This window comes from Pseudopodoces humilis, chromosome 2, assembly GCF_049639895.1.
Source record: "Pseudopodoces humilis isolate 2021_Gansu_Grassland_sample_001 chromosome 2, ASM4963989v1, whole genome shotgun sequence".
Classification (NCBI taxonomy): domain Eukaryota; kingdom Metazoa; phylum Chordata; class Aves; order Passeriformes; family Paridae; genus Pseudopodoces; species Pseudopodoces humilis.
The window spans coordinates 32902859-32930305 of record NC_142201.1 but is presented as its reverse complement, the minus strand read 5'-3'; the positions used below and the strand labels follow the sequence as shown (position 1 = coordinate 32930305).

Below are 27447 nucleotides of genomic sequence, written 5' to 3'. Positions count from 1 at the left end.
TATGTTATGAATTACTACTGAGGACCAATAAAACAGTATCACAGAAAGGAGAAACCAAACTATTTCATTCCATATTGCAGAGAGAGATCAAGTTTTATTAGAATAACAAGGGTACAAAAGAGGGCACAAAAGACAGGCAGAAAAACTTCTGCAAACATTATCAGACAACTGAATTTAGCTTTTGCATGTAAAGTGCATCTAAAAAGTGAGGTGTATGGGTGAAGTTGCATAGTGAACTTTACACAATAATTGGTTTTATTTTAGTCCTGATGCTTGACATTTGTCTTGCCTTCATGATGATCTGTTACCACACAGTTCATTTAGAAAAACAGAATTAGTATGCAATGGGAAATGGCATAAACCTCTTCGTTTTGACATACACAAAAACTACTTAGTGAGAGGAAAAGTAATTACAGAGCTACTAAAATAGCTAAATAAAAGACCAGGTGTGAAATCCCAAATGAGCATGATAGAAGCCAAGAATCTGTATTCCTAAGGCAGTTTAGGTTAAGATCAGGAATTTGTTCCCTCTGTGTTTATTTTCAGTGTAAGGCGTACTTAGGCAACACCTAGTAAAATGTTCAATTGCCACAGACAAACTGTGTAAGGGCCTTGTTTTGGTATCTTTATCCCTGCAGAATTGGCATGACTAAGTGCAAATTCCATTAACTCTTAAAAATTCCAAATAATTTTGGGGCTACCCTGTTAGTAAAATAGCTCACAAATGATACTCAGCATGTTGGTGCATATATAAAATAATTTCAAACTGGATTGTCAGTGCAGCATCTCTGATATATCAAAGATATTTTTTAACTGTTCCTTTTGTTTATTTAACAGAAACTATGAAAAGACAAGTCAATTTCAGACTGATACAAAAGAGTAAGAATTTGGATTGCAAATAGTACAGAATATCCTTACAGTTATAAGAAAGATAAAAATCTTACCACTAAATCATGCAGCTACTGACATTTTCCTCCTTCTTAGTCCTATGTAAAATAAGATTGAGTTCTTGGGACTTTCAGTTTTGCCAGCTGCTGCAGAATCAAAGCACCTCCAAAAAAATTACACCTATACCATAGTTCTCTAGAGACTTCAGCAAGGTACACCTGCTCTCTTTTCTGTCCAAAGGCCTCAAAACCCTGATGATGTTGAGAGACCTCTTCCTACTGAGCCTTGAAAGCATTCCTGATTTAAGTTAATTGGACCTTTATGGGATTCAGGATGTTTACAGTAGGGCACAATGAATGCAGACAAAGCCTTTTCAACTTTTCATAGATTAGGAAGTTGAGAATTAAAAGCTATTTGTTCCAGTTCACTTTGGCAGTGGAGTGGAGGATTAATTTTTGTGTTAAGTTCTATCACATCTTTGACAAAATCATTGTTTCCTATAAAGTCTCCAGCAATTATGTTAATACATTTTTTTTTTTGTCCTGGATACTGCTGCTTTATCCAGATTTTCAAGCATGGAAGACTCTGGAGTGTCATTTTCTTCAATGATCCAAATGGGTGTACAAGAATATATCTTAAATTTTCAGTAAGGTTAATCCCTGCCACAAAGAATTTTCCTGAAACAAAAATGAGAAAGTGACACATTAAATATTTTTTTGAGGAGAAATTTCTCCGTATTGCATTACTTTCACATCTCATTCCAGTGGGGATCATTAAAATACTAACTACACACTCTTTCTGTATTGTTTGATGTCCCTACAACTGTTTGCCCTTGTTGCAACTGCATGCTGTAGTAAACAATTCCTGAGCCACGCTCGGTTATCCACACATTCCAGTTTAGCTAAATTTGTCTAGTTATTCATTGCAGTCTAAAGGTTGTCCACTGACTAGTCCTCCTCTGTAAATTAAGTTTGTTTCTGTGAGGGTTGCTCCCAAACACTTAGCCTTCCCCCTGCAATGGATGGGAACACAGGGTGCACCCACACGAGCGTTTGCCTTCAGCTGGGGAGTGTGCCTCTGGAGCGGCTCCCCCATCACCGCCCTGTGCATTCACTTCAAAACCTGTGTCAGAGGTTCAGAACTGAACCTCTGTCAGATTACACTGCACAAGCACACCTGAGTGCTGCTGTTTCATGTGCAGCTACACTCTTCTCGTACTGCTCTTGTATCACAGAATCATTAAGGTTGGAAAAAGCCTTCAAGATCATCGAGTCCAACATTTGACCAAACACCACCACGACAACCAAACCATGGCACTAGGTGCCACATCCAGTTGTTTCTTGAACACCTCCAGGGATAGTGATTCCACCACCTCCTAGGGCAGCCCATTCCAATGCTTAACCACCCTTTCAGTGAAGAAACTTCCTGATTTCCAACCTCAACATTCCCTGGCAGAGCCTGAGGCCATTTCGTCTTGCTGGTTGCCTGGGAGAGGAGGCCAATTTCCATCTTGCCACAACCTCTTTTCAAGTAGCTGTAGAAAGTGATAAGCCCCCTTGTAGGGGCTCCCTTTCACAACAAGGCTAGTGGAATGCACTCCTCTCATCACCTGTGCTGCCTAAAGCAACAAGCACTGCACTGAGGAAGCAGCCTCCTACCCATGCGGTGGGAACAGCCACACCAGCGAGCTGGCCTGCGCTGAGGGCTGCCTTTCTGTGGGTCACACGAGCCAGGTGGCCACAGCCTCTGTAGTCTGTGCATGTGCATGCACTGACAGCACCACCAAGGACAACATGGCACTCGCCCAGGGGAGGGCAGAGCGCCCAGCAGCCATGGGCACACAGCACACACAGGGTTGTTATATCCCATATGGCAACAATTGCTTGATATCCCAGTTGTTTTGCTTTGCTGTCAGTGCCCCTTCTCTCCTCTGAGCCAACTCCCTGTGCTTACCTGGACGGCCCATCCGCTTCATGCGCTCCAAATAGCGGATAAGAGCACGAGTGGATGTTTTGTTTCCCCACCAGTATGGGATGGGGGGCCACAGCTCACAGTGCTTCTCCAGTTCCACTTCCTCTTCGTACGAGACTATAACCTGATGGCCGAGGTGCCACATGGTCCGCAGCGTTGGTACCACCTAAAAGGAAGTGTGTCCAGGTTGAGCTCAGCACCACAGCAGCATTCCCAAAGTCCAAATACTAATGTGTGGTATCACCTTGGCACAGATTCTGTTCAGATAAAGCTTTTAAATGAGCATCCCAGTAGGTGATGGGCTGGTTTACAAGCTGCAGGGCAATAGGACCCTGGGAGCTTCAGCAAATTCCTCCTTTCCTCAAACAAGTCAACTATGATCATGTAGAGGTCTTACACCTGTTTATAGGAAACCATCCCTGTGTCAGCCCTCATGCACAAGCCACTGAAAGTTTGTTACGGGAGGGGGATACCGAGCATCTGCTGCAGGAATGCAGATGGAGAGAAGCAGGAATCATTTTGGCAGATTCTGCATATTGATGCAAACTTGGCACAGTAACCATCAAAAAATACTGAACTGCTTAAAACTTGGTAAGACCAAATGTGAATCACCAGGAGCTACATTGATTCTCATTTCTCTAAGTAGAAAGTTTATGAAATTGGGATGCTCCTGGCATTTTTGATTGAGAGAGAAGAAGACCTGAGTCATATATATTCTATCTATCTATCTATCTATCTAGATGGGCTAAAAGAGCTGTTAAATTTAAGCGTCTCAAGACAAAATTACGTTTTCCAGCCTCAGAAGTTACCATTGGAGAGAACTGAGGCCCTCTGACTAGTTTTATTTGCAAAACCACCATATTTACCAGGCATTGTTTTTTCTGAGAATGTTGTAGTTAAAAACTACATTTGCTGCTTGTGAAAAAGAAATGGTGGCTTTTTGATGTTCCAATTAGTTTATTAATTTAAATAAAAGCCAAAGGCACTTGAAAATTAATAATGTAAATATTTGAAGAAAGCTGAGGGTTGAATGAAACCCTGTCAATTCATCTACAAAAGAGAGAATGCAAGCTCCCATTAGGTCAGAAAATATTGCAAAATTAAGGCACAAGCTACTTAAGCTACAAAACTTCGTGGCTGACTGAAGCTTTTGCTTTACTCCAGCTGCCTTTCTAAAGCTGGAACTTCTTAAACAAACAAGCAGAGATGTTCAATAAAAGCCAAAATAAAAAAGCTACCAGAGATGTGTATATGAACACATGTGCTTATTTTGCAAACAAAGCAGAAATGAAAGTCTAACAAGGGATTTTTAAACCCTTGTAATTCAGATCAAAGGAAGATGCCTTGAATAGTTAAGACAATTAAAATTTTAAATGCAGTGTAATATTGTCACACTGTGGTCTGTGCCAGTACTACACACAAACCTTGCCTGAGCAGCTGCTTCATAAACACTTTGACGCTTATTTCTGTACAACAACAGAGATGCGGTCTTGAAAAACAGTAGGTAGCAGTTTATTTTAGAATAAGACAGAAAGCACTTGGATATTTGATGGCAAATCTAAATCTGTGGTCCTGAAAAATCCCACAGGTGCCTAACTTGCAATGGTACCACTAGCAAAAATGGTGATATCCATTGTGCTGGTCACTGACACCAGAGATATAAACTTTTCCCACTCAAGGGAAGCACTTGGTTTGTCTTTTCTCCAGTTGTCTTTCTCTATCCTCCTGGACACAACTCAGAAATGTTCTTTCTTCCGTGAAGTGATCTTAGATCATTCTTTCAATACCTTCATTCAACAAATTGCCATCAGCAACTTTCCCCTTTTGCAGTTAATAACTTTCTTCTTTTTAAGAGCTGGCCTTGTGTCTGAAAGCAAATTTGACCACCTTCTCCAGTATCTCTGCTCATCCACAACTTACATGCTCAAGTTATTTGGGGAAACAATAAAACAGTGTCACTCAGGTCTTCAGTTATTCAGCTGAGGCCTGAATATTCAGAATCCCCTAGTTTTGCTGAGAATTGTTCTATTTTAACTCTGCTGTACAAAACGCTTTGAAATGGTAATATCACATGTTACTGATACACCAGCTTCAAAGGCTGAATTTGAATCATGAACAGGGTCATCATTCTCCTGTACCACTCACATCTCCAGAGAAAACCCTCTGTTCCTGTGCATCTTTGAAATGTTAATTGTTTAACTACTAAAAGCTCCCACACCTTGTGAAAAACAGAGGGAGATAGAAGTCTCAGCTTCTAAAATCTAGCAGTCAAGTATTTTCTGATTATTTAAATTAAGGCTTTTCTGGAGGTGTGGGTAACTGTAAGACTGGTTAGGAGGTCAGCTCCAGGAAAGTCAGTGCCACCAGAAATGCACTGAGGGCAGAGATGCTATTAAGAGGGAGCTAAACAAGTTGATAGAAACCTCATAAAGTTCAACAAAAGCAAATGCAAAGTCCTGAACAGATTAACCCCCACACACCAGGACAGACTGGTGGAAGCTGGCAAGATATGTGCTTTGCAGAAAAGGACCTGAAGATTCTCATAGACATCAAGCTGCACATGAGCCAGTAATGTGTCCACCTGGCAAAGGTCAATTGTGAACTGGGCTGTATTAGCAGAGGCACAGACAGCAAATCAATAAAAGGGGATTTTCCCTTCTATTCAGCGGCTGTGGGACTGCAGCTCAAGTATTGTTTGCAGCTGGGGCTTCCCTAGTAGAAAGAAGTCACTGACAAGCTGGAGTGAGTCCAGCAGCACACAACCAGAGTGAGCAGAGGCTGGAGCAGAAGCCGGAGAAGAAGCTGGAGCATGACAAAACAGGACAGGCTGAGGGAGCTAAGTCTGTCCAGCATGGAAGACCTAGACAACTCTTACTGCTGTCTGCAAATACCTAAGGGGTAAATGTAGAGAAGACTCCTCAGATATTCACAGCAAAGGATGGAAGTCAGCACACACAAGAGAGATTCTGATCAGATAGAGAAGGAAAACACAGTTACTGTGGGAGTGTCAAATTTTGCATAGAAAAGTTGTGAAATCTCCATCCTTGGAGATAATCAAGAATGAGCAGGCCCCAGCTCAACATAACTTTGAAGCTGGTCCTGCTTTGCACGGTGGTGTCGGACCAGATGACCTCCAGAGGTCACTCCCAACCTAAACTATTTTGAATAGAAAAAAAATAATTTATAATTATTGCTGTGAAAACACCAAAAATGGACTATTTAAATTATATAAATATGCAAGATGCACAACTTTTATTTTCCTTTGTTTTCTCTTTCATTTTCTTTTATTTTCTTCTCTCTCTTCTTTTCCCTCTCTTTTCCAAGAAAACTCAGGGCAATAGATTACAGTCGTCTCTACTATTGTCCCACAACTCAACAGACATAACAGTCAAATTTAATTCCCTCCTCCACACTGTGGAATGTAGGTTTGCTTTCTCTCCTGAGTTCTATCAGATAACAACTTATCTCTGATGCAGCAAATGGTACCTTTCTGAGGTTAGAAATGCAGTGAAAGTAGAATGTATCTAAAAATTTGGGAATCAAATATCTCACTGTGATGTATCATTCCTTTAAAAATGAGGAAAAAAAGGGATCTCATACTTACATTTCTAGGACACAGTTTACACTGGAAAATCGATTTTATACAGGCAACAAGATGATTATGATGTCTTTTTGTTAATCCATCAAAGTTTCTGCAGACTATGATAACAACTTCCTGAGGATGAGTTTCTAACCACCTCAATATTTCCCACAGAATATCCTACAACAAAGAGGTATGGCAGCTTAGAAAGTTATCTGTGCTATGCAGGGGAAAGGACATACAATCCACAGAGCAGCTATGGTGGAGTAGACTCACAATTACAATAACGAAAAACTGTGTTTTCTAACAAAAAAAAAAAAAAGTGTTTCTATAAATATATAGGGCTTTTAATGCCTTCTTCCCTTTAATAACTTCTCTCCTTACCAGGGAAACAGGAATGCCCTGTGTATCATCCTGGGACAACAGGATAAACCCCAGGACATTGGGCACGTGGTAGGGGATAGGAGCTAGAGAGCAGGCACAAAGATTCTGGTTTGAGGATGAGGAAAAGATTGATGCCCAAGTATCATGTGGAGCTGCTGAAACTAACTTCCAGCCCTGCTGATTTTCTCTAGTTTGAAGACCTCACAAAAGAAAAACAAATAACTTACTCAGAAGACCTTGAACCAGCATTTTTAGGTTATGATGGCCCTTAAACGAAAGAAATGGCACTGCTTTTAGAGTCGTCACAAAAGTAAGGTAAATACCTGCACGGTAACAGTTGTGTAAACCATATGCACAAAGTACAAATTCATAGATGGATCATTAGCCTTGTGGGCAATCCTGAAATCCAGGTATCTAACTCCAGACTCAAGTTGCTCTGTCACAGTCAGGACCTGAAAGGTGAAACAAGATAACAGTTCTGAGAGCACAAAAGAGATTTGTTTCTTTAGTTTAGAAAGCTAAAAGAAGGGTACAAAGTTAGCCCTATGGCATTTTTCACAGGTCTTTCATCTTTAAAATGTGACTGTATGGCACCAAAATGCAACTTGGAAGCATTTTGCTCTATGACAAGAGGGATTCCAATTTCCCTGCAGCATAAACTGCAAGTACAGATTAGATTAGTTTAGTTGCCCTTGTTGTGTTCTGAAAGTTAAAGATCGATTAACCTGTGGATAAGTACGTGATCGCTCTTCACACAACTATTCATTTAAAAAACAACTGCAGGATCAGCACTTCAGAAATGCCATAATTTATTTTATTAGATCAAAGACTTTACCACGGTTGTCTCTGCAGACCTCACACATCCTCAACAGAAGGAAAAACAAAAATAGAAAAAACTACTGGCTATTGTTCTTTTTCAATATAAAGTTTCTTATAAAATTTGAATTAACCTGTAGAAGTCCTACTAGACTAGGCACTCCTCTTCCATATCCACTTCCCTCAGAGCACTTCCATGGAGTTTGAGGGCTAAATAGAACAGGTGATAAAGCTGTTTCCGAGGCAAAAAGTTCGAAATTATGTGTCTTTTCCTTATACCAAGACTCTCTTAGCATAAGAAAATAGAATCAATTTAAATACGTTTAAGCACTAATTTGTCTCTGTTCAACTTGCTAGGGATAAAAATTCAGGCTTCAGACATCATACATGGTACTGATCAGTACAAGGCATTGCTCTTGAACATCCAAATTCATAGCTTTAGCACTGAGGCAGAGATAAGACACACATGGCAGGATGCCCACCTTGCCTAGTTTAACCCCTAACTTCCTGTTCTTCGGACATGAATTTAGCCTCCCGAGGCTGTGCTGGGACAGACCAGCCCCTGTGCCCCAGGGGGTGCAGTGGGTCTGGCCAACAGCTCCTCCTGTGCCTGCTTGGCCTCCACCAGGCTGAAGCAGTTGAAGGGATGATCTGTACGCCTTTGCTTGGAGTATGTTGGAGATGGGTGTGTACATGGCTGTAGGTCATATATAACCTTTGTGGCCAGAAAAAGCACCAAATGAAATAGCTGCTCTGAACTGCCCTTCAGACAAATTCATTTCTTATCTGTTGACTAGACAGGGAAACGAGACAAATGAGACTCTCTAATTAGTCTCCTGGGTTTGGGTACTGAATTAGGCAATGTGAACATTGCCCCCTAAAGGGCAACTTTTAAAAGGAAGCCCTGAGGAACAACGCTGCTCAGTGCCTCCATCTCACACCAGGCATCTAGGGAAGTTCCACAGCCATCACACAGGAGACATTTGTGCCCCTAGACTGACAGCCACAGCAGCTGGGGCTCAAGCAGGCAACTCCCAGGCACTGGGCCATCCAGGAACTTGTGGATCCTACCATCAGTAGGGCTCCCTGGTGTCTGCTCTGGATACCAAAGGGTGGAGTCATCTCCCCACAGAGATAACTGGAGCATGGCAGAGCTAAGGAGGGGCAGGATTGTAGCTGTGCCTCTTCCCTATCAGCACTGGGCCACTTCCTGCTTGTCACACTGGGTTTGGACCAGAAAATTACTATAATGATGTTAAGGGATTGTTTGTCACCAACAGGGTCACTTTGCTGGCCTGAAACCCACAAGTTACAAGGTTTCTAAATATTTCATTGCCTGAAGTCCCCTCAAAAAAAGCAGCTCAAGATAAACAAGGATCTGTGCTAAGCAAGTGCCTTCAACATCAGCTCATTGCCGGTTCAAATTTGATACCTGGTAGTCTCTAAGTCCAATTTGCCAGAGCTGCTCAAACACAAAAAAAACCAAAAGAAACCTTGGCATGCTTATTGCTATTTATCAATTATTCAGTTTTAATTCCCTAATAATGAACTACTCCTTCAATAAAAACAAAAAACAGAAAGATTTTTGTGTCAGGAAAGTCTGTTCTTTGGAAGAATCTTCAAAAATTATCAAAAATCTTAAATTATGATCTGTAATTTTGTCTTTAACATACACTTGTGAGGAACAAAGAGATAACTACTAGCATAATATTTGCACATTTTAAAAAGTTAACTAAGCCTTACATGATGGACCACACCTTCACTCTCTTAATCTTTATGGGAAAAAATCCCTTCAAAAAGGGATTCTTCTGTTTCTGCTGCTGGTGAAATACCCAGTATAGGTGGGGAAAACAACTGACATCTCACACAACAGTGATAACAGAAATGACAAGCAAGTACCTTCTGAACAAAGTGCAAGAGAATAAAACCCTCTGTTAGTGACATTAATATTAAATGTTATTTAGCACCACAACAAACATGTGGAAAAGGGTTTCTAGTACCAAAGTGGTCGGTATCAAGCTGTTTAACAAAACCAGCACACGTCCCTGCCTCACTGCATGCTTTTTCCCCAGAAAAGGTGATCAGATAGGTATGGCTCCTATCTCATACTCCAGAGTGATGGATTTAGGAAAGAGTAAATTTCTTCATATTAGCTGGAATGGAACTGTGCTTTGGATTTGTTTTGGGAACAGCATTGGGAACACAGGAATGTTTTTCCTGTTGCTGAGAAGTGCTTACACAGAGTTGGGGCCTTTTCTGCTTCTCACCCCACCCCACCAGTGAGGATGCTGGGGGTGCACAAGGAGCTGGGAGAGGACACAGCCAGCAGAGCTGACCCCAACTGACCCCAGGGATATCCCTCATCATAAGGAGTCATGTTCAGCATATAAAACTGGGGGAAGAAGAGGGGAACATTCAGAGTGATGGTGTTTGTCACACTAAGATGCTTTTACACACGATGGAGCCCAGCTTTCTTGGAGATGACAGAACACCTGCATGTCCATGGGAAATGGTGAATTAATTCTTTATTTTGCTTTGCTTGCACATGTGGCTTTTGCTTCACCTATTAAACAGTCTTTGTCTCAACCCACAAGTTCTCCAGCTATTACCCTTCCAATTCCCTCCCCTATCTCACCCAGGGACAGCAAGAAGCACCAGCAAAGTTGCTGGCTGGGGTTAAACCACAACACCCAAGTATGGCATCTCATGAGAGCACAGATTTCTGGGCAGCAGGCTGTTCTACCATTGCACACTCTCAGCTCTGCAGCACAAGCATCAACTTTGCCAGGCCAAGAAGAGAACACCAGATGATAGTTACCTGTGTTATAGACCACTTCATGATAATGGGGTGTACAATGCAGGGCAGACATTTGCTTAAAAACTTCACCAGCTTGGACTCATTGCCACTAACAGCAGAGCTTTTATCCAAACAGTAGGTCATAGTGTCGTGACTCCCTGTAGTATACAAAAATAAATGTACAGAAAATCTCATTTCTTAACTACTCAGCACCACATTCCACGGCTACATTTCACGTGCACACCTGACAGGCCACCACATTTGCAAGCCACACACCTATATTGTTTGTGAGTCTCTGTAGTTATGGCAAAAAGGTGGAATTGTCTCTAGAGGTTGCTCACCTAACATTAATAAGCTCAGTGTGGAATCCTTGTGAAGGGAAGGCATTGACACTTTTCAATAAAGCAGTCCCCATCTAAACTACACATTGCTGTTGTTTGCCCCAAACCACATGGATCGTCTGTTTCAAATGGTGCCTTCCCTCAAAATAGTTACCTTGATGTGAAAACTTTTGTTTTTTTCAGAGAATAAATAGCTGAAGGCTGAATTTATCAATTTAACAATTTGTCATGTTTTCAGAGTTGTCCAAATGCAGGATTTCATTGTCAATACCCTCATCTCTGCATGGGAGATTATGACTGAAAGCAGAAATTCATGTTCTTACACCTTTGACTGGACCAAGACTTAACTTGGCACTTTAAAAACTTTTATCTTAAATGTCTGCTAAAAATGTCCTCCTGAACTCAACCCCCACCTCCCCTACAGAAACAACAAACAAGGTGGGTGCTTGAAGGTTTCTGAGGCAAATCCAAGTCTAAGTTTATGAGTGAAAGATGAACAAGATCCTCATTTGATGGACTTCAAAAATTACCTGACTCTTCCCAGCACAGGGAATTACACAGGCATCAGAGCCAAGACCAGTCTGCCCAAATATTTTATTTCCTTGAAGTCTTAATAAATCTGACACATCTCTTGCATCATGTTTAGATTAAACTATTGCAACTCACAATTTCATTTGGACAGGGAACCAGTGATTTTGCTAGCTTTTCTGTTCCATTATTTCTTCCAGTTTTATAAAGCACCAGTAAGAAAAGCTAATACCTCAGTGAAGTGCCTTGCTTGGACCTTAACAGACTATCTGCAAAGAATCTGCTTATTTTTGGGTTTCAGTCTTCTGTCAAACTAATTGTTCACTGGTGCTAGAAACTTCGTTCTTGAATTGTCAGTCTTACTGGTGACAGTGGTAATATTTCTAATGAACAAAGTAAAAAGGACTGGTTTGGAAATAAAAGTTCTTCAGCACTGTCAATAATAGTTTGATGTTTCACTCAATTTTTTTCACCTTCTAAAAGCCATTTTTTTTTTACTGCTTTAAACACCCAAACCTCACTCACTGCAGATGGAAGATCAATATTGAGGGCATGCAATAGAAGAAGTGTGTGTTAGAAGATGTAAGAGTCAAACTATTAAATACCCATGGGCCAAATCCAAGTCTGAGAGAGATGAGCAGGATTCCATTGATGGGTGTTGCACCTATGGACGCCAACCAGCAAACAGATAGTAATGTTTTACTCACAAGTCTTTTGTGATGTCAAGAGTTACAGTAATGAAAGGAAGATGGGTACATCCATGACACAACATATATGATGTAAAGATAGTGAGCTAGCACCAAGGTAAGTAGCTCCAGACCTTGAATCCACACCTCCCCAGCAGCACTGTGCTGCATCTGGTGCAAGCACAACACTAATTAATGAGATTTGCCGTTGTTTCCTCATCATGCCTTCAGAATCCACTGTCATGTTTCTTGCATGCCTTCTATGAGATAAACTTCCAATTCCAAACTGGGTTTCCTCCCTCTGGAAACCTGCCAGAGCTGTCTTGACCTGGTTGGTCTTGATCTGTTTGTGTTCTGACTTGGGCTAGATCAGCTTTGTAGGTCAGCTGGACAGACACTAAAATATTCCAAACTAATAGCCTGCAATGCTCTGTAAAATTCCTCTAATGTTTGCTGAAATGGACTTGCCTTCAACTGTTCTTGATGCCTGTTCTCCCTGCAGGCATATTCACAAGAACAACAAACATTTGCAAGAATAACAAGGTCACCCTTAGGAGGAGAGCCAGGAAGGCAAACAAACCCGTCAGCAGGTTCTCCACTTTCTATGATGGCCAAGAAATGCCAGGTGAAAGTCTTACAGAAACAACATGGCTCATTTTCCAGCAAAACAAAATCCCACTGAGAGTGCTACCGACTTTTGAATGATTCTTGCAATATGAATAAAAATAGGAAAAGAGAAGACTATTACCTTCTTTCATCAGTCATAAGACTGATACATATTTTTCTTTTTTCCTCTCTTGATGGTAAAGTAAGAAATCTAGAGGGTTTTTTTTAATAGCACCTGTCCTAGTCCTCTTACATAGGCTTTATCCTAAACAGAGATGTGCTTGTTTAGAAGTTAACATCCATTCAAATTATGTTATATAAGAAGTCCCTATGAAATAAGTTATTGAGTTCTCCCAGGGCTCTACCCACTGAAGACAAGACTTCACACTATCTCTAAATATATGCCTTTCCTAAAATTAACCTATGATCCTGTGGCCTACATAAAGCGTTCAACTACAGGCTGTGCTACTTTCCTCCCAAACTACCTGTTACATCTAGGTGTGAGAGAAAACATGGGCTAGACTTTTCTTTAGTACCATTTTTGATGTGTAGGCAAAGGGAATCATTCAAGAGCTGATGGTGCCTCCCCATGTGTCAGTGAAATCACATTACACCATAAATCTTTTTGACAGAATGAGAGAGGGGGAAAAAAATCAAGGCAGCAGAAAGAAGCAATAATATGGCCAAAGAAAGAGTAATAATACACAGGTATCATTTAAATGCATTTACACATAACATAAAAAAATCAGTTTTTATAAGGTGGATTATGCAGAAAAATAGCAATCTACATTAATGAAAACATGTTAATTACAAGTCTAAATTCTCCTTTTTCTGCAACTTCACAGCCTCTTTTAGGCAGTACAAAGAAACAAATAATAATGTAAAATATTCATTCTCCCCTCCTGGAAACATTTTATTATATAGGAAGTCACAAGAATTATATCATTGTATCATTGTATAAGTATTGTATCATTGCCCAAAAAAGCCAATTCTTAGATTGTTAATAGTATCTGACAAGATGACACAAAGTGCCTCTTTCTTTTAATTTCTAAAAAACAATAAAAAATTCCTTTTTTACCGCTCCCCTCTAAGAAACCCCGAACATTACAGACCAACATTATTCACATTATTCACCACACAAACCCTCCCCCACACACTGACCCAAATAATAAACATAGCCATCCTGAAATGGGACAAACAGGATATTCCAATGCTTAAATGGCAAGCTAGAAAAACAGTGGAGAACAAAAGTAAATCTTTACCTGGAAGAGCTAAGTTATAGAGGGGAATATCCCAGAGTTTCTCTGGTAACCGTGACATCCATTGACCATTTTCATGACACACATGAACAAAGGTTTGCAAAGGGCCTTCCATTAGTATGTGCTCTGGGACTTCATAGGGTGTTCTGGGAGGGAAAAAGAAAAGGAAAACAATAAACCATTCCATATACTGCAGCTGAATTAATGACATTGCACCTGTGTAGGGTGGATTTATAAATGTTTAAAAATGCCAACCCTTCTCTCAAGTAGTTGCAGCAAAATGTCAAGAGCTTGTCAGCCACGACACATGCTGCTTTTGATAACACTGTCTCCCAGCACAATGCCAAAGGGTGGGTTCCAGCTTCAGGCTTGCAAACTGACCAAGTGAGACAAAAAAAACGAGCCAAGACAAATATACGCAGTTTCATTAGTATGGAGAAATTATTGTCTGTATTGGCTCTTGTGAAATCACAAGGAGAACCTCCCTCCAGTGTGAAACTGCATCCATTCCTTTACCCTTTGCAGTCCCAGGAGCATGGCAAGGGGACTGATGGCAGGGCTGGGACAGAGGCTGGGTCTGCTATCCTCAGGTCCCCAGAGAACACTTACCTTGAAGGATGAAATCAGGTGCCACAGGAGTACCTCTGTGAAAAGTCTTTACAAAGATGTCAGGACACTGGATTTGTAGGTCATGCCAGCATCTGGGGTCAAAGAGGAAAACTTTACTCTCCTTATTCCTGCTTTGTAGAACACCAAAATGTTTTTATCATCCCTACAAGTCCACAATCATAAGTACTTCAGTTTGTATTTCAGACCTTCCTGAAACTACTCTGGAACTGTTCTTCTCTGGGATCTTCTGAAAAATTTGCAGTGGTCATGGAGGAGTGCCAGTGGATGGAACCCAGATGAGAAATCATGGCATCACCAGGGCCTACTAGAGTTATTCTGTTCCTTTTTCATTCTATGATATCCTCGATTGTGCAGAACACAAAAATAAGTTCTCTGTGTTGTGGGGTTTTTTTCCCTAGGATGTTCTTAGTTCAGTTGGTGGAGTGGGGATTAGAGCCATCCTTCTTTTCACTGCTTTCAAGGCTTTGTCACAGCTAATGTGAGAGTTTCTTTTAGATCACGGCACAGTGATTACCATCATTAATATCACAGCTTCCTTTTTAATGCCTTTTTTAAAAGCTGCCAATATAAATGATTCCTTCTTGTCTGCTACAGCAACCATAGTCAGATAATGTATTTTTGAGATTTTGTACTCTGCAAATACCCTTTTGCTGCACCTTAGCACATTCATTCAAGATTGTTTCTCCTAGGAGGTGGTTCGTTTTTCCATATATACTGGAGAGCCACAGCACTTATATGAGGAACATTTCCTTAAACATGGTGCAATAGATTTTTTTCTTCTTTTGACAGTCATGTAGGGTCATCTGAAAGGCAACTTTAGGAATTGCATTCCTAAGTTTTGTGTCCATACCACACAAAAAGATACAATCTGCTTTTATACTGGTGCATGCACATAGCATCACTTGCCTAGCCTGCCTTGCTGTGCCTTTGGTCTCTATATGCTATATCAGCTAACCTTATTCTTAGAAAGATGTTCAGGTATCAGGCAGATCAACTCACCCATCCTCTGGCTCTGCACTTTAACATGATGAGCTTCTGTCCCCCACACACCCTTGTTCAGACAACAGATGTCTGCAGCTCATTTTGTCACCTTTTGCTGCTTCACACTTTATCAGAATGCACAGCACTGCTCACCCTCAGCTGCTCTGCTCTAGTCTCTGTACAAAGTAGCATCAGTGTAGACAGGGGCTGCAGGTGTTTAAAACAGCATTGCTGTTTAATAAAGACTGAATAGTCTCTCTTCTCCAGCTCTGAAGCTGACAGGACCTGTGAGACAGCATATGGCAACACTTACGCAGGTCCTGTATGCAGACTAGAAACCTGAGTGTAAGCATCACTTTTCCTCTTTTGAGGGGGGAAATTTGCAGCTCCCTTTCCAGAGCCTTTGGGGCTCTCCAATTCCCCAAAGCCACCCACACTCCCCTAGAGCAGGTGCCCATCATCCCGAGGGCCCATAGCAAAACCCTTAAATCTTGCCGGGAGCCTGTCCCAGCACAGGCTCCTCTGCACTGACAGCACCCCCAGGATGTGTCCAAGGGTGCAGATTTGCCTGCTGCCACTCTCCTCCTGCCGAGTGCTCTCACTGCCTTGCTAGGGCTAAGACAGGCACAGCCTCACAGCTGACAGAAAAAAGCTGGGTTTCTGCCATGGTGGTGCCTTTCTCCCTTTCACCATGGAGTCAGGATAGCACATGCTGAGGAAGTCCCTGCAGAGGCATCAAGCCTTTGTTGAGGTGTACAAGAGACCCCTTGGCATTACCCAGCCAGAGCAGAGGCCCCAGGTTCTCAGCTGCCATCATTGCCCCTGCAGGACCAGGACACTTCCCAAAGAGTGTCCTGCTGGGCCTGAGGAAAGCTGGCAGAGAGCAGAAACTGCAAGACCAAGACATGCTGCAGTCCTGCAAACATACGCGAGAGATGCACATCTCATTCTCCTCTTCCTCTTCTTCTCCCACAGTACCCTGAGACTGGGGATGGCAGCCACTGGCAGTGCATGGCAGGAGCTGCACCATTACCATCTGCTGATCAAGTGCTGTACAAAAGTGACTGGACCAGGTTTTCTCCTGCTCTCCCACGCAATGCCCTAGATGTTCACACTGCCACCTCTAAACTCAGCTGCTGCCTCATGTTTGAGGGGCAGCCTTTAGGGAGAAACCAAGGCTTGTCTGGAGAAATGAAATTGCGATCATTAGCTGCCACCTCTCATGACTAAATGTTAAACTTCACAAATGAGAACTGTTTCTTTATTCCACTTTTCCAGACATGTAATTTCATCCTACACAGAGTACTGTGATAAACTGCTGTGTTGGGTTTGCATGGCATGATTTTGGTAGTGAGGGAGTCTACAGAGCTGATTTCTGTGAGAAGCTGTCAGGAACTTTCCCCATGTAGAACGGAGCCAACGCCAGCTGGCTCCAGGGCGGGCCTGATGCTCAACAAAGTTGAACTCATCAACAACAGTGGTAGAGACTCTGGGGAAACAGATTCATGAAGGGGAAAAAAGTTGCTGTGCAACAGCAGCCAGGAAAAGAGGAATACAGATATGTGAGAGAGATACCAGGGCCAGTGTAGAAGGAGAGGGAAGAGGTGCTCCAGGCACTGGAGCAGAGATTTGCCTGCAGTCCATGGTGAAGACCATGGTGAGGCAGCTGTGTCCCTGCAGCCCATGGAGATCCATTCTGGAGCAAAGTCCTCCACCTGCAGCCTGTGGAGGGTCCCACACTAGAGCTGGTGAATGCCCAAAGGAGCCTGTGATCCCATGGGAAATCCATGTGGGAGCAGGCTCCTGGGCAGAACCTGTGGTCTCATGGATAGAGGAGCCCATGCTGGAACACGTTTGCTAGCAGGACCTGTGACCCCATGGAAAGGACCCACACTGGAGCAGATCATGAAGAACTGCAGCTCATGGGAAGGACTGATATTGGAGAAATTTGTGGAGGATGTCTCCATAGGAGGGACCCCACACTGGAGCAGAAGAGCGCAAGAGGTCCTCCCCCTGAGAAGGAAGGATTAGCAGAGACAATACTTGATGAACTGACCTCAGCCCCCATTCCACATCCCCCTGTGCCCCTGCAGGTAGAAGAGGTAGAGGAAAATCAGAAGTGAAGTTGCACCCTGGAAGAATGGAGGGGCGGGAGGTAGGTGTTCTAAGATTTTCTGGTTATTTCTCATTACCTTACTCTGATTTCATTGGTAAGGAGTTCAGTGTTTTCCCCAATACAAGTCTGCTTTGTCTGTGATGGTACCTGGTGAGGTATCTCTCCCTGTCCTTGGCTTATGAGCCTTTCATTACATTTTTTCTCTCCCTTTGCCAAGCAGGAGAGTGATAGAGAGACTCTGGTGGGCTCTTGGCTTCCATGCAAGAACAACCCACCCTAACTACCCTCGCCCCCCTTGTTCACATCAGCTGTGGGTCCTCTGCATACAGGCAGCAATTACATTTTGAGGACTTTACCGGGATACATGCAATAAACAAGCAATAAAACATGCAGACGTGTAAAGCCACTGGAGATCACCCCCCTCCAGCCGCAGCAGACCGAGAGCATGGGGCTGACTGTCCCCGGCCCGGGCTGTGCCCCGCCGGAGGGTGCCTTGCACGCACAGCCCCGCCAGCCCCGAGCGCTGGGACGCGGCCAAAGCCCGGCCAACGCAGTTCCGGGAGGGAGACATAATTTAAGAACTATTCATGATTACATCAGTAAAACATATGCTGCAGCCGACCCAGAAGCTAAAAGAACCCTCACGGGAATGACAGGAAGCCCCGTGAGGAGCAGTACCCGAGCGGCCCCGGAGCGGAGGGCGCCGCCAGCCCCTCGGGGCCGAGGGGGTCCAGGGCTCGGCGCTGCCCCCGCCTCCCGGGAGCCCCATCCCTCCCTCCCTCTCTCTCCTTCGCAACTGCTCTACTCACTCCGAGGAACGATTCCGTCTCCATGCCGGCTCCTCGGGAAGCCGTGCGCACCCCAGCTCGCCCGGGGCCCCGCACCCAGGCGGGGCGGAGCTGCCCCGCCCGGCTCAAGTGGCCGCAGGTTTGAGGAAGGTGAAGAAGGGGCGGGAGGGATGAAGAAGAGGAGGAGAAGTGGTTTTGGTGAAGTGACGCTGCCCGAAGCGCAGAGCCGCTCTCTGGATTGACGGGGCATTGCTCCCAGGAGGAGCCTGCGGGCAGGGATAGGCGGAGGAACCTCCAGGTAGCAGTGCATGCCATGCTGCTGCTGCATTTGAAATCTATTCATGCAAGAAGGCTTAAAATAAATATTTACAAATATATATATATATATATATATACCTTTAAAGTACCTTAATTTCCTGCTCTGTCTGTCCAGCAAAGCTTGGCAGGCCCTCAGCTGTGGTGAAATTCACTTATGATGCCACCTGGCAGAAATCTTGGCAAGCTCTTCAAAAAGCTTTTCTGTGTAAAGAGGCAGGAGGTAAATAGATGAGTGAATGGCATGTAAAGGCAAACGTACAAATCCGCGGTGCAGTTCTTGAAGCAGGGTGTGTTCTCAGCCTTCTCAGACAGATGGAGAAAGGATCTCACCTATCCCTTATTGCTCCAAAAGCACACTAGAACACACTGTTCCCTAAGTAAAGAAGTTAATGGATAGAGAATATTAGCTCCCCTTTCTCCACAGGGCAGCATTCCTAAAGGGTCACCTACAATGGAACTGGGATCTAACTGCTCTGGGATCATACTGCAGTTGGGATTAGCAATACTTCAGGCTGCTGCAGTGTTGTGCTTCTTAATGCAAGGATGTATTTTCCAGACAGGCCTTTTTCACTGACTTTTTTTACTAACTCATTTTTGCATGAGACAGAGCATATATGAGAGCAAAACTTGCTGTGGTACCAACAGCAGCAAGATCAGGTTAACATTCAGCTAAATGAGTCATTTCCATTGGTGAATGCCAGGACAGCAGGGCTGCCTGGGCTTCAGGGTGATGCTTACACACCAGTTATATGTATTAGTTCAGGCTGCTGTTTATATATCAGCTCTTATAGAGTATCACAAAACTAGCTGCAGGTAGATGCAGAATAGATGTGCACCAAGCTATAGCACTAGACACAAAAAGGATGAAACACCAAAAGAAATTAAGTAAAGCAAAGGAGAAGGTAGGAAAGAAAAGACACTATTTGATGGCTGTGTGTTTTGTACCACCATGATAGAAGGTAGTTGAGAACACTTACAGAGAAGTGTTATTGTGCCCTTCCTGGAATGAAATAAATAGGAAAGTATTTAAATCAGAAAAGGCTAGGAGTAAAAACCAAACTTTAATTCTTCATTTGTTTAAAAAATTAACACTCTGAAGGTGTGACAAAATGACAGTCAGGATACAGTCTTTGGATACTACCATGATGAATACACTACACTCAGATGTAGTTCCAGTCTTGTGGAACAAACCTGTGTGAAGTTGCTTGGACTAAAAGGCAAAGCATGACTGTGGAAAGAAAAAATGAAAAGCTATTTTGCTGTGGATTTGAAATGAGCAACAGAAAACTCAAAAAGAACCATGAAAATCACATATTTTACTCTAGGGGCTTTAACATAGGACTTTACACCCTAGTAATGTGAAGTGTCTCCTGAGTGATGTGGATATGATCCTGCAGGTCTCACCTCAACAGAAGTACTCTATCAGGAAATCTCAAGCCCTGTCCAAACCCTTCTAATTCCCACCCTTTCAAGTCTGAGTTTGTGTTTCAGTTCTTCTTTGTTTGCACTGGAATTACTAAAGATGTCAAGAGAGTTGCTCTTGGTTTAGTTCTGAGATCAGTCTCTCAGGAGGGATTTAGGAATTCCTTAAACCAAGGAATGACAGGAAGTTAACAAATGATTAAAGTCCTGAATAAGCATGTCTTCTGAAGAGAGGTCAAGGCAAGGATAACTTTTAGCAGTGTTTGCAGAAATAAAGATGAGCAAATTTCAAGATGAGGAAGCAGGGACATGAAAAAAGCCCAAGATTTATCCTCCTCACAAAATAAATTTCTGCATTAAAAAGACAGGACAGAGCTCAAAAGGAAAAGAACTTATCCAGAAGGAGCTTATCAGGTTTTGAAGCATTCAGTAGTGAAGAGGTTGGAAGATGGTAGCATCTGAGTTAATCCAAACAGGCAGCTACAATCAGTATGGGGACTGATGGAAGTGCAGGTCTGGGGACTGATGGAAGTGCAGGTCTGATTTATAGCTGTGGATCAGAGAGAAATCTCTGGTTTGTTAGTCACAGAGGCAGCAGTCATGGAGCCTTAAACTGGATTTTATATATTTAAACACTTTGGAATACTAATATGATGCTCTCTGTCTGAGAGAAATCAGTTGATTTGTTCAGACGAATTAGAGGTTTACGACGTTTTTTTGAAAATGTACACTGTTTGAGATATTGCATGAGACCTCTGTCTTCCAATCCAGTTGTTTTTTGTTTTCAGATATGGATCACCTGTGCTGTAATGTATAAAAATATCACTAAGTACTTAAACAACCTTAACTGAATCCCCTGGATTTGGAGTGTTTGTTCTGAGGATGTTTGCAACGCCCTGGGCAATGTGTATATTTGTCCCTGTCCTGACTTACTGATAAGTCCTCTCGACCTTCACCTAATTTCTGGCTTTAGAACAAACAGGCAGCTTAATGTTTCTGAGAGGTTGTATATCTAGGAGCAGCAGCCACAATGTCTCCTAAGAGCAGGGGAATCATCGAGGAGGCAGCTTGCAGCACCAGGGACGTCACTCTGGGTAATAATAAGAAGACCTGTGAAGAAAACTGCAGCCCAGATCTTCTCAGAGCTTGAAACTGCTTCCCTGTGTTTGCTTCTAGAGTTATGAGACCACAATGGCTACTCAAGCTTGCAATGCTGTGAGCAGGATGTGAGGAGGATGGGAGGCAGTCTGGAGCCCTTCTTTGCACTTGGTCCTTGTATCAGTGGTGTGACTCTGACAACCTGGCACCAGATGGCAGGAAACCTTAGGCAGAAGCACTGGGGTGGGATTTAGGTTTCCCAAACACATTGCAGCATGCCAATTCCACCATGAAGAAACAGCCCTGCTTTATTTGTAACAGGCAAAGCCAGTGATAAAATTTGGTGGCGGGTAAAAATGCTACCAGGGTGGTTAGACGTGGGTTACAGTGTTGCTGAGAGGGAAAAATAGAGCTGAATTTTATTAGTGAAAATTTTAACTGAAATATTTAAAATGGAAGAATGTAGAGGGAAAAATCCTCGAATTCTTTCATTTTGATCCTTTCCCACCAATGTAAGAGAGGCCTCAGTGAGCATGGATAAAGGTGCAGACAAAATAATCTTTCTCTCAAACAGAAACAAGCAAGATTTTCATTTCAATTTAACTACAGCATTTATTGACAAGAAGAGTTAAAATGCCCCAAAACACTTTTGGTGCAGCCAGCTTACTTCATGTCTGGTACTAATAGTGCTTAAAACAAGATAAGAATAGCCCTTCCAACATGCACAGGAGAGCTGTTCATAATGTCCTTGTAGGAGGAGAAACTTAAGGGGGAAATAAACAAAACTCTGTCCTCAGACCCAGCACCTGAGAAAACATGAGCAGTAAGAGAACTGGGCTTAACAGAGGAACTGGAGAGACACAAAAAATTAAATGCATTCCTGTCCACTAGAAAGGATTTCGAGTTACAGGTAGGAGGGAAACCTCCTCATTCCTCCCTTTACTATTAATTTGTTAGCTAACCCTTCAAACATGTGGGAACTCCCTGTCCTGCATGAATCTCTGCCTTTTTTCCCTAGTTGGAACAGGTCAGAAATGAAGCCCTTTACTCTGATGTCCCAATCCCTGGAGAAGCTGAAGTGACTACCGACTCACACTTGTCGTCCGCAAAGGCAGCTCTCATTTCAGCACTAGAGGCAGCTGCCTGGGCAGGATGAGGCTGAACCACTGCCCTCAGAAAAGCAGGACCATCAACACACCATGCCCTATCCATGTCTTTCCTGTGTGCACCTTCTATCTTGGTGGCACATGATGGGGAGAAGGAGGAAGGACTCTTTTTTGTGCTTAAATTCATCACTTTGATGAAGCTGAGGGAGTGACTCTTGTGTCCTTCAGCACCATAAATAGTCTTGTGTCCTTCAGCACCCACTTTCTTCCTGTGATCAGCTGTGAAAATTAGGCTCCTGTGTCCTTGGGGACAAATTTCCAGTACTGGGCGAAGGTTGGAGGTAGCAGTGTCTGGGTCTTTAAGCCATCCAGACTTTAACTCCTGTGGTTCTCATATTGGTTAAGTTTTGGTGGCCTTGGGTTGATAACGGATTGCTGGGAGATAACTGAATATTCTTCTAAATTGGGTGAGTTCTTTTCCCCCCATGCATGGCTGATTTGTTCTGTCAACCATAACCTGCCATGGAGCAAGACCTTTTGAAGTCCATGCTTCAGCAACAAAGGTGACTCACAAGGTGATAGAGATCAGATAAACTGGATCCTCAGTGCAGAGCCAGTCCTGTTCTGTGCCCTGCAGAGCAAATCTGTTGCAATTTCATAGTCTTGGTGCTTCTTTTTGGTCTCTGCCTGCATTATCACACCTATTGGGACATAATAGCAAAAGCAGGCGAGGACGGATGTCTTGGGCATCTCAGGCATGATCTGCAATGATCTGCAGTAAAAGCTCATCTTCCAACAGAACTTCACACTGTGAACAGCACAAGTCATCCACAGCAGAGGATTAAGGTGCAGAGCTGGTAGAAGATGAGCTCAGGATGTCAAGTGGGTCAAACACTGCTTATCTTGGATGTTAAAATCTACAACAGAAAAATGATGTAAGTTTTCTGAAGGGACAGATAACCTAAGAAAGTACTTCATCTCTTATTACATGTACTTATTTTATTGCAGGGTAACAAAGCACCATGTTGACCTCCCACACTACCACAGGGCATTAATTAATAGCATAGTCATTTATAAACTACATGATACATATTACTGGGCCTTTTTTTTTCTATCCACATCTCCTAAATCCCACTGTCCATTGGCAGATTGCTTTCCACTGGTAATTGTGTGAGGAATGTGGAGGTGAAAAATCGCACAAGGGCTGCAGCTACCAGGAGAGTCCCACTCTTGCACACCCAGGATAGCAGTTTTGCTGGAAGGGTTCATATAAACATTCCAGTTAACATTTCCCACCAATGGTTTGTGTTATGGGCTTTTTGTAGCCTGAGCTAATTAATCAATATTCAGACATACACTAAATATGCTCATCTTTAAACTTTATAATAGTAAAATAAGTACCCTTCAAGTTGCTACATAACATTTTTAGTTAGGGGATGTTGCTACCACTGTGTAGAACATGCAGACTGCAATGTTGTCTGGCCATAAAAGCAGATTTGCCAAGCCCCAAGGTGTTAACAAACCACCTTCTACTAAAAGCAGAAGCAAGAAGCCACCCCAATGCACAGGAAGCTCAGCAGCTGTCTACATGAACGTCACAAGCAAGGCACAGAGAAGCTGCTCTAGCAGTGACCAAACCCTACATGACTGTAGTTGTTTTCATGTTTCATTTTCCATAGCAATTTTCATTCTGTTGGACTCCAGATGCAGTAAGACTCTTGTAACCACCCCATGCCTTACCAGGGAAAAAATCCACTGCCTCTTATAAACAAAACTAATCCTAAACAAGACTTAAGTGTGAAGACTGTTTTGACAATTGGCTTCTCCATGGATTAGGATGTTCCTGATTGACAGTTTTTCTGTAAAAACAAAGCTGGATTTCTTTCTTTCATTTATATACCTCCATATCTATTTTACCTGAAATTATGGCAAGGACAACTAATCAATTTATATTAATAAAGCTGAGTAATAAATCTCCCTTACAGAAGCATATAAACACGTTAGAAGCTACAGGAAGCACGGACATTTATGGCAAGTTGAAATACAAGTTTTTCCTGTTCCATGGCTACAAGAACATGATGTCCCGCCCACTGCTCATTGTTGCACTTATTGATTTTTTTATATGAACAGCTGTGCTAGAAAGATGAAAGAATTTCACTAAGTTCATGGGTGTGATAAGAACCATCACTAAAGATTCAGACTTTCCTTTAAATATATTTCAACCATTTCTGATCCTGAAATGGTCCCCAGGTCCTCTGATGAAGACCAAACTTTGTATCAGCCTACAGTGTTTGACCCATATTTTCAGTCTCTACACCATACTGAAAGGAAGGTCAGGGCTCAGCTAGTGGGGAAAGGAGGTTAACAAAAAACCAAACAATTGACGATTTATAGGAAATAGAACTTGGCAACTAGGAGGGTTATTTCTTCTTTGATATGGTGGTTTTTTTTTTGGTTTGGGGTTTTTATGAGGGGAAGGGTTTGGGGTTTTTTTAGGGAAATGAGATTTATGCAGTTGCCTAATCTGATACAGTTTTTCTTCCTATTTTCTTATCCACAGCATTTTTTAAACCACAAGCTGAATTGAAGCAAAATCTTATCAGCTATATCATGAGGTTCTTGAAAACATCTCTTCAATGTTTTGATAACCTGTCTAACAGACCCTTGGGTTTTAGGCAAAATGCAAAGGAGTAGACATTGCTTGCCTCTTGTGGAGCTCACATAGAATTCATTAAGGTTTGGGAAGTGACCTTTAAGATCACTGAGTCCAGTCTTTAGCCCAGCAACACCATGTTTACCTCTAAACCATGTTCCCAAGCGCCACATCCACAGACCAAGAGGGCAGAAGGTTCAAGAAAGGGGATTTTTTTCACTTTTTTTCTACTGCCATGGTTAGAGGGGTCTGGTACCCTTGCAGAGGGCTGTACACCGTAGGGTGTACTTGCTACTGATACCTTGTCTAAGAGGGCTCTGGTGATTCACCTTTAAACATCTATAGGCCTTTACATCTAAAACCCTGCTGCATCACCTCGTGTAGCTGTGTTGCAGCACCAAGTGGACCAAGCCCTGAGCAGCCTATCACATCCCATCCCATCCCAGAACTGCCTGGCTTTGGCAGGAGGTTGAAAAGGAAACCCTGCAAGGGCTCTGCAACCCCAGCAGTGCTCTGTGCCTGCAGCCACATTCCAAGCTGGGAGATGTGACTGGAAAAATAGAATTAGAAGGAGGCTAGTACAATTAGAATCAAGCAGACCTAGCCTCATGGGACATACAGTTTGCCAGACTAACATGATTTTTTAAATGGAGCTTCTCTTCAGCAGTTAGGGTGTACGCAGCCACGCTGTCATTCACCTGCTTCTCCTCCCAACATATCTTCTCTTTCTTCCCAGCTGCTTCTGGGTACAAGCTAGCAACCCTTAAAAGTCAGCTGGGGGAAAGGAGCACAGCTAGCATGCCCATCATCTAACCTTCTTCGGACTCCAACAGAGACATACTGCTACCAAAGACTTCTGATTGATTTCTACCTCTTTCCTAAAGACACCACATTACCGAAGACTCTCATTTCAGGTGCCCTCACTTTTTCAGTGGTATGACCATAGTCTCCAACCCTGCTTTTCTTCCTGCTGCTTGACTCTTTCCTTTGCATTGATGATCATCTCAGCAAGGAAACTCAGTCATCTTTCAAAATATCTGCTTTCCTTTTCAACCAGGGGATGCAAAAAGCTCTGCCTCACATGTCAGGTTGCTCCTTTCCGAACCAGCTTTCTCCCACTGGATCCTGTGATCTGCAAGGACCATGCCAACAACAGCTTGGGGCACAGAGCTGTTTCTCAGCTCTGGTGTTGAGGAGCACAACAGGGAGTGTTCCAGACCTGTCTTAAGCACACAAATCTCTGTGCTTCTCATTTCTGTACAAGGGACTTGAGCAGGTCCCCCAGTTTGGACAACCAGAAGAGAAGAACCTCAGGACAGAGGCAGCCAAAGACACTGAAATATTTTTTTTGCCTGTGCGAGGAAGTATGATAAATTTGAAATGGTCACCCACAGTGGCTCACAGTAGCACTGTAAGGCAACTGTGAAACCATGAGGAAAAAAGGCCATAAGATACCACCATGCAAGAGCCAAAAGTTAGCAGCTGGAGAGCAAGTGGACAGCTAAAAGGGGAACACAGTTCTGCTGACTCTGCATTCATATTTTACCCACTAAGTGTACTGCTGAGAAAAGAAAGTGCCACATTCCTACTATTGCAGCTTTAAAAGAGACAGTGAGATTATTTAGTTACGGCTAATAAATCACTGCAGGACTGGGTGAAGGGGAAAACAACGGTCCTAAAAGGTTAAAAATTTTTCTGAGAACATATCCATAAGGCATCAAAATATGTGAAACTCATTCTTCACACAACAGCCCTCAGCTGTTGTGTAAGCAAAAAATCCCCAAATGATTTCAGGCTTGAAGCTATTAGCATGAGGTTGAGAAACACAAGTTTGTTTGCTCTTACGGTCTCAACTCCCTTTGCTCTCACAGACAGAATTTAGGAGAGGGTAATTTAAAAGAAATAAAGGATACAACTATGCAAACACATTTATGCAGAAATCTATGTTCTTTTTCATTGTCTTGCTTACCAGAATGTGACACCCTAGAGACCCAAAAGCAGTGATATGCTTGTGAACAACAGGAGAATGGTGTACTTGCAGCTTATCTTCGCTCCGTATGGGCTCTGTGTACCACCCACATTCACCCTGATGGCAAGCACTGGTGGTCTGGATGCAGTTCTTCCTTCAGGTCCTCCTGTGTGGGCTTTCTACCAGTGTTTTCAAAGAAAAGCCAACCAACAATGATGCAGACAGACAGACACACGGAGCTATCTTAATGTCACATGTTACAGGAGCCACCCCAGCCACAGAAGTCCCCAGCTTGCGCAAGGCCTTGGCATGATAATCATGGCTAAGAGAAGTATTTGCACAATCTCCAGTTACTATTTAATCCAACACCTAGGGCAAAACATCAGGCTATTGTCTTGCAAAAGTGCAGAGTGATGTCAAGGGCTATAAAATTTCTTATACAAGCTTTCTCAATTCAGGCTCAGAAAAACACAAATAAAAACATGACTCATATTCTGACAGAGCAGCTGA

At 42.8% G+C, this 27447-nt stretch overlaps 1 protein-coding gene across 4 annotated transcripts; it reads right to left on the bottom strand.

The window, feature by feature from the left end:
- Positions 1-16: 16 nt before the first annotated feature.
- Positions 17-27124, bottom strand: PLCXD1 (phosphatidylinositol specific phospholipase C X domain containing 1). 4 transcript variants are annotated; one of them, XM_014251214.2, is made up of 9 exons: positions 26938-27124; positions 18768-18890; positions 14466-14557; positions 13860-14002; positions 10458-10594; positions 7147-7275; positions 6464-6619; positions 2842-3025; positions 17-1565 (listed from the first exon to the last, which is right to left on the bottom strand). In XM_014251214.2, the coding sequence occupies exons 4-9, from the start codon at positions 13969-13971 to the stop codon at positions 1270-1272; spliced, it is 1014 nt and encodes a 337-aa protein (XP_014106689.2). In that variant the 5' UTR covers positions 13972-14002; positions 14466-14557; positions 18768-18890; positions 26938-27124; the 3' UTR covers positions 17-1269. The 4 variants fall into 4 exon arrangements, with proteins under 4 accessions (XP_014106689.2, XP_014106696.2, XP_005516558.2 ...); XM_014251221.2 differs by having other exon boundaries at positions 18779-18890; XM_005516501.3 differs by lacking the exons at positions 18768-18890; positions 26938-27124 and adding an exon at positions 18393-18574.
- Between the last annotated feature and the right edge of the window lie 323 nt (positions 27125-27447).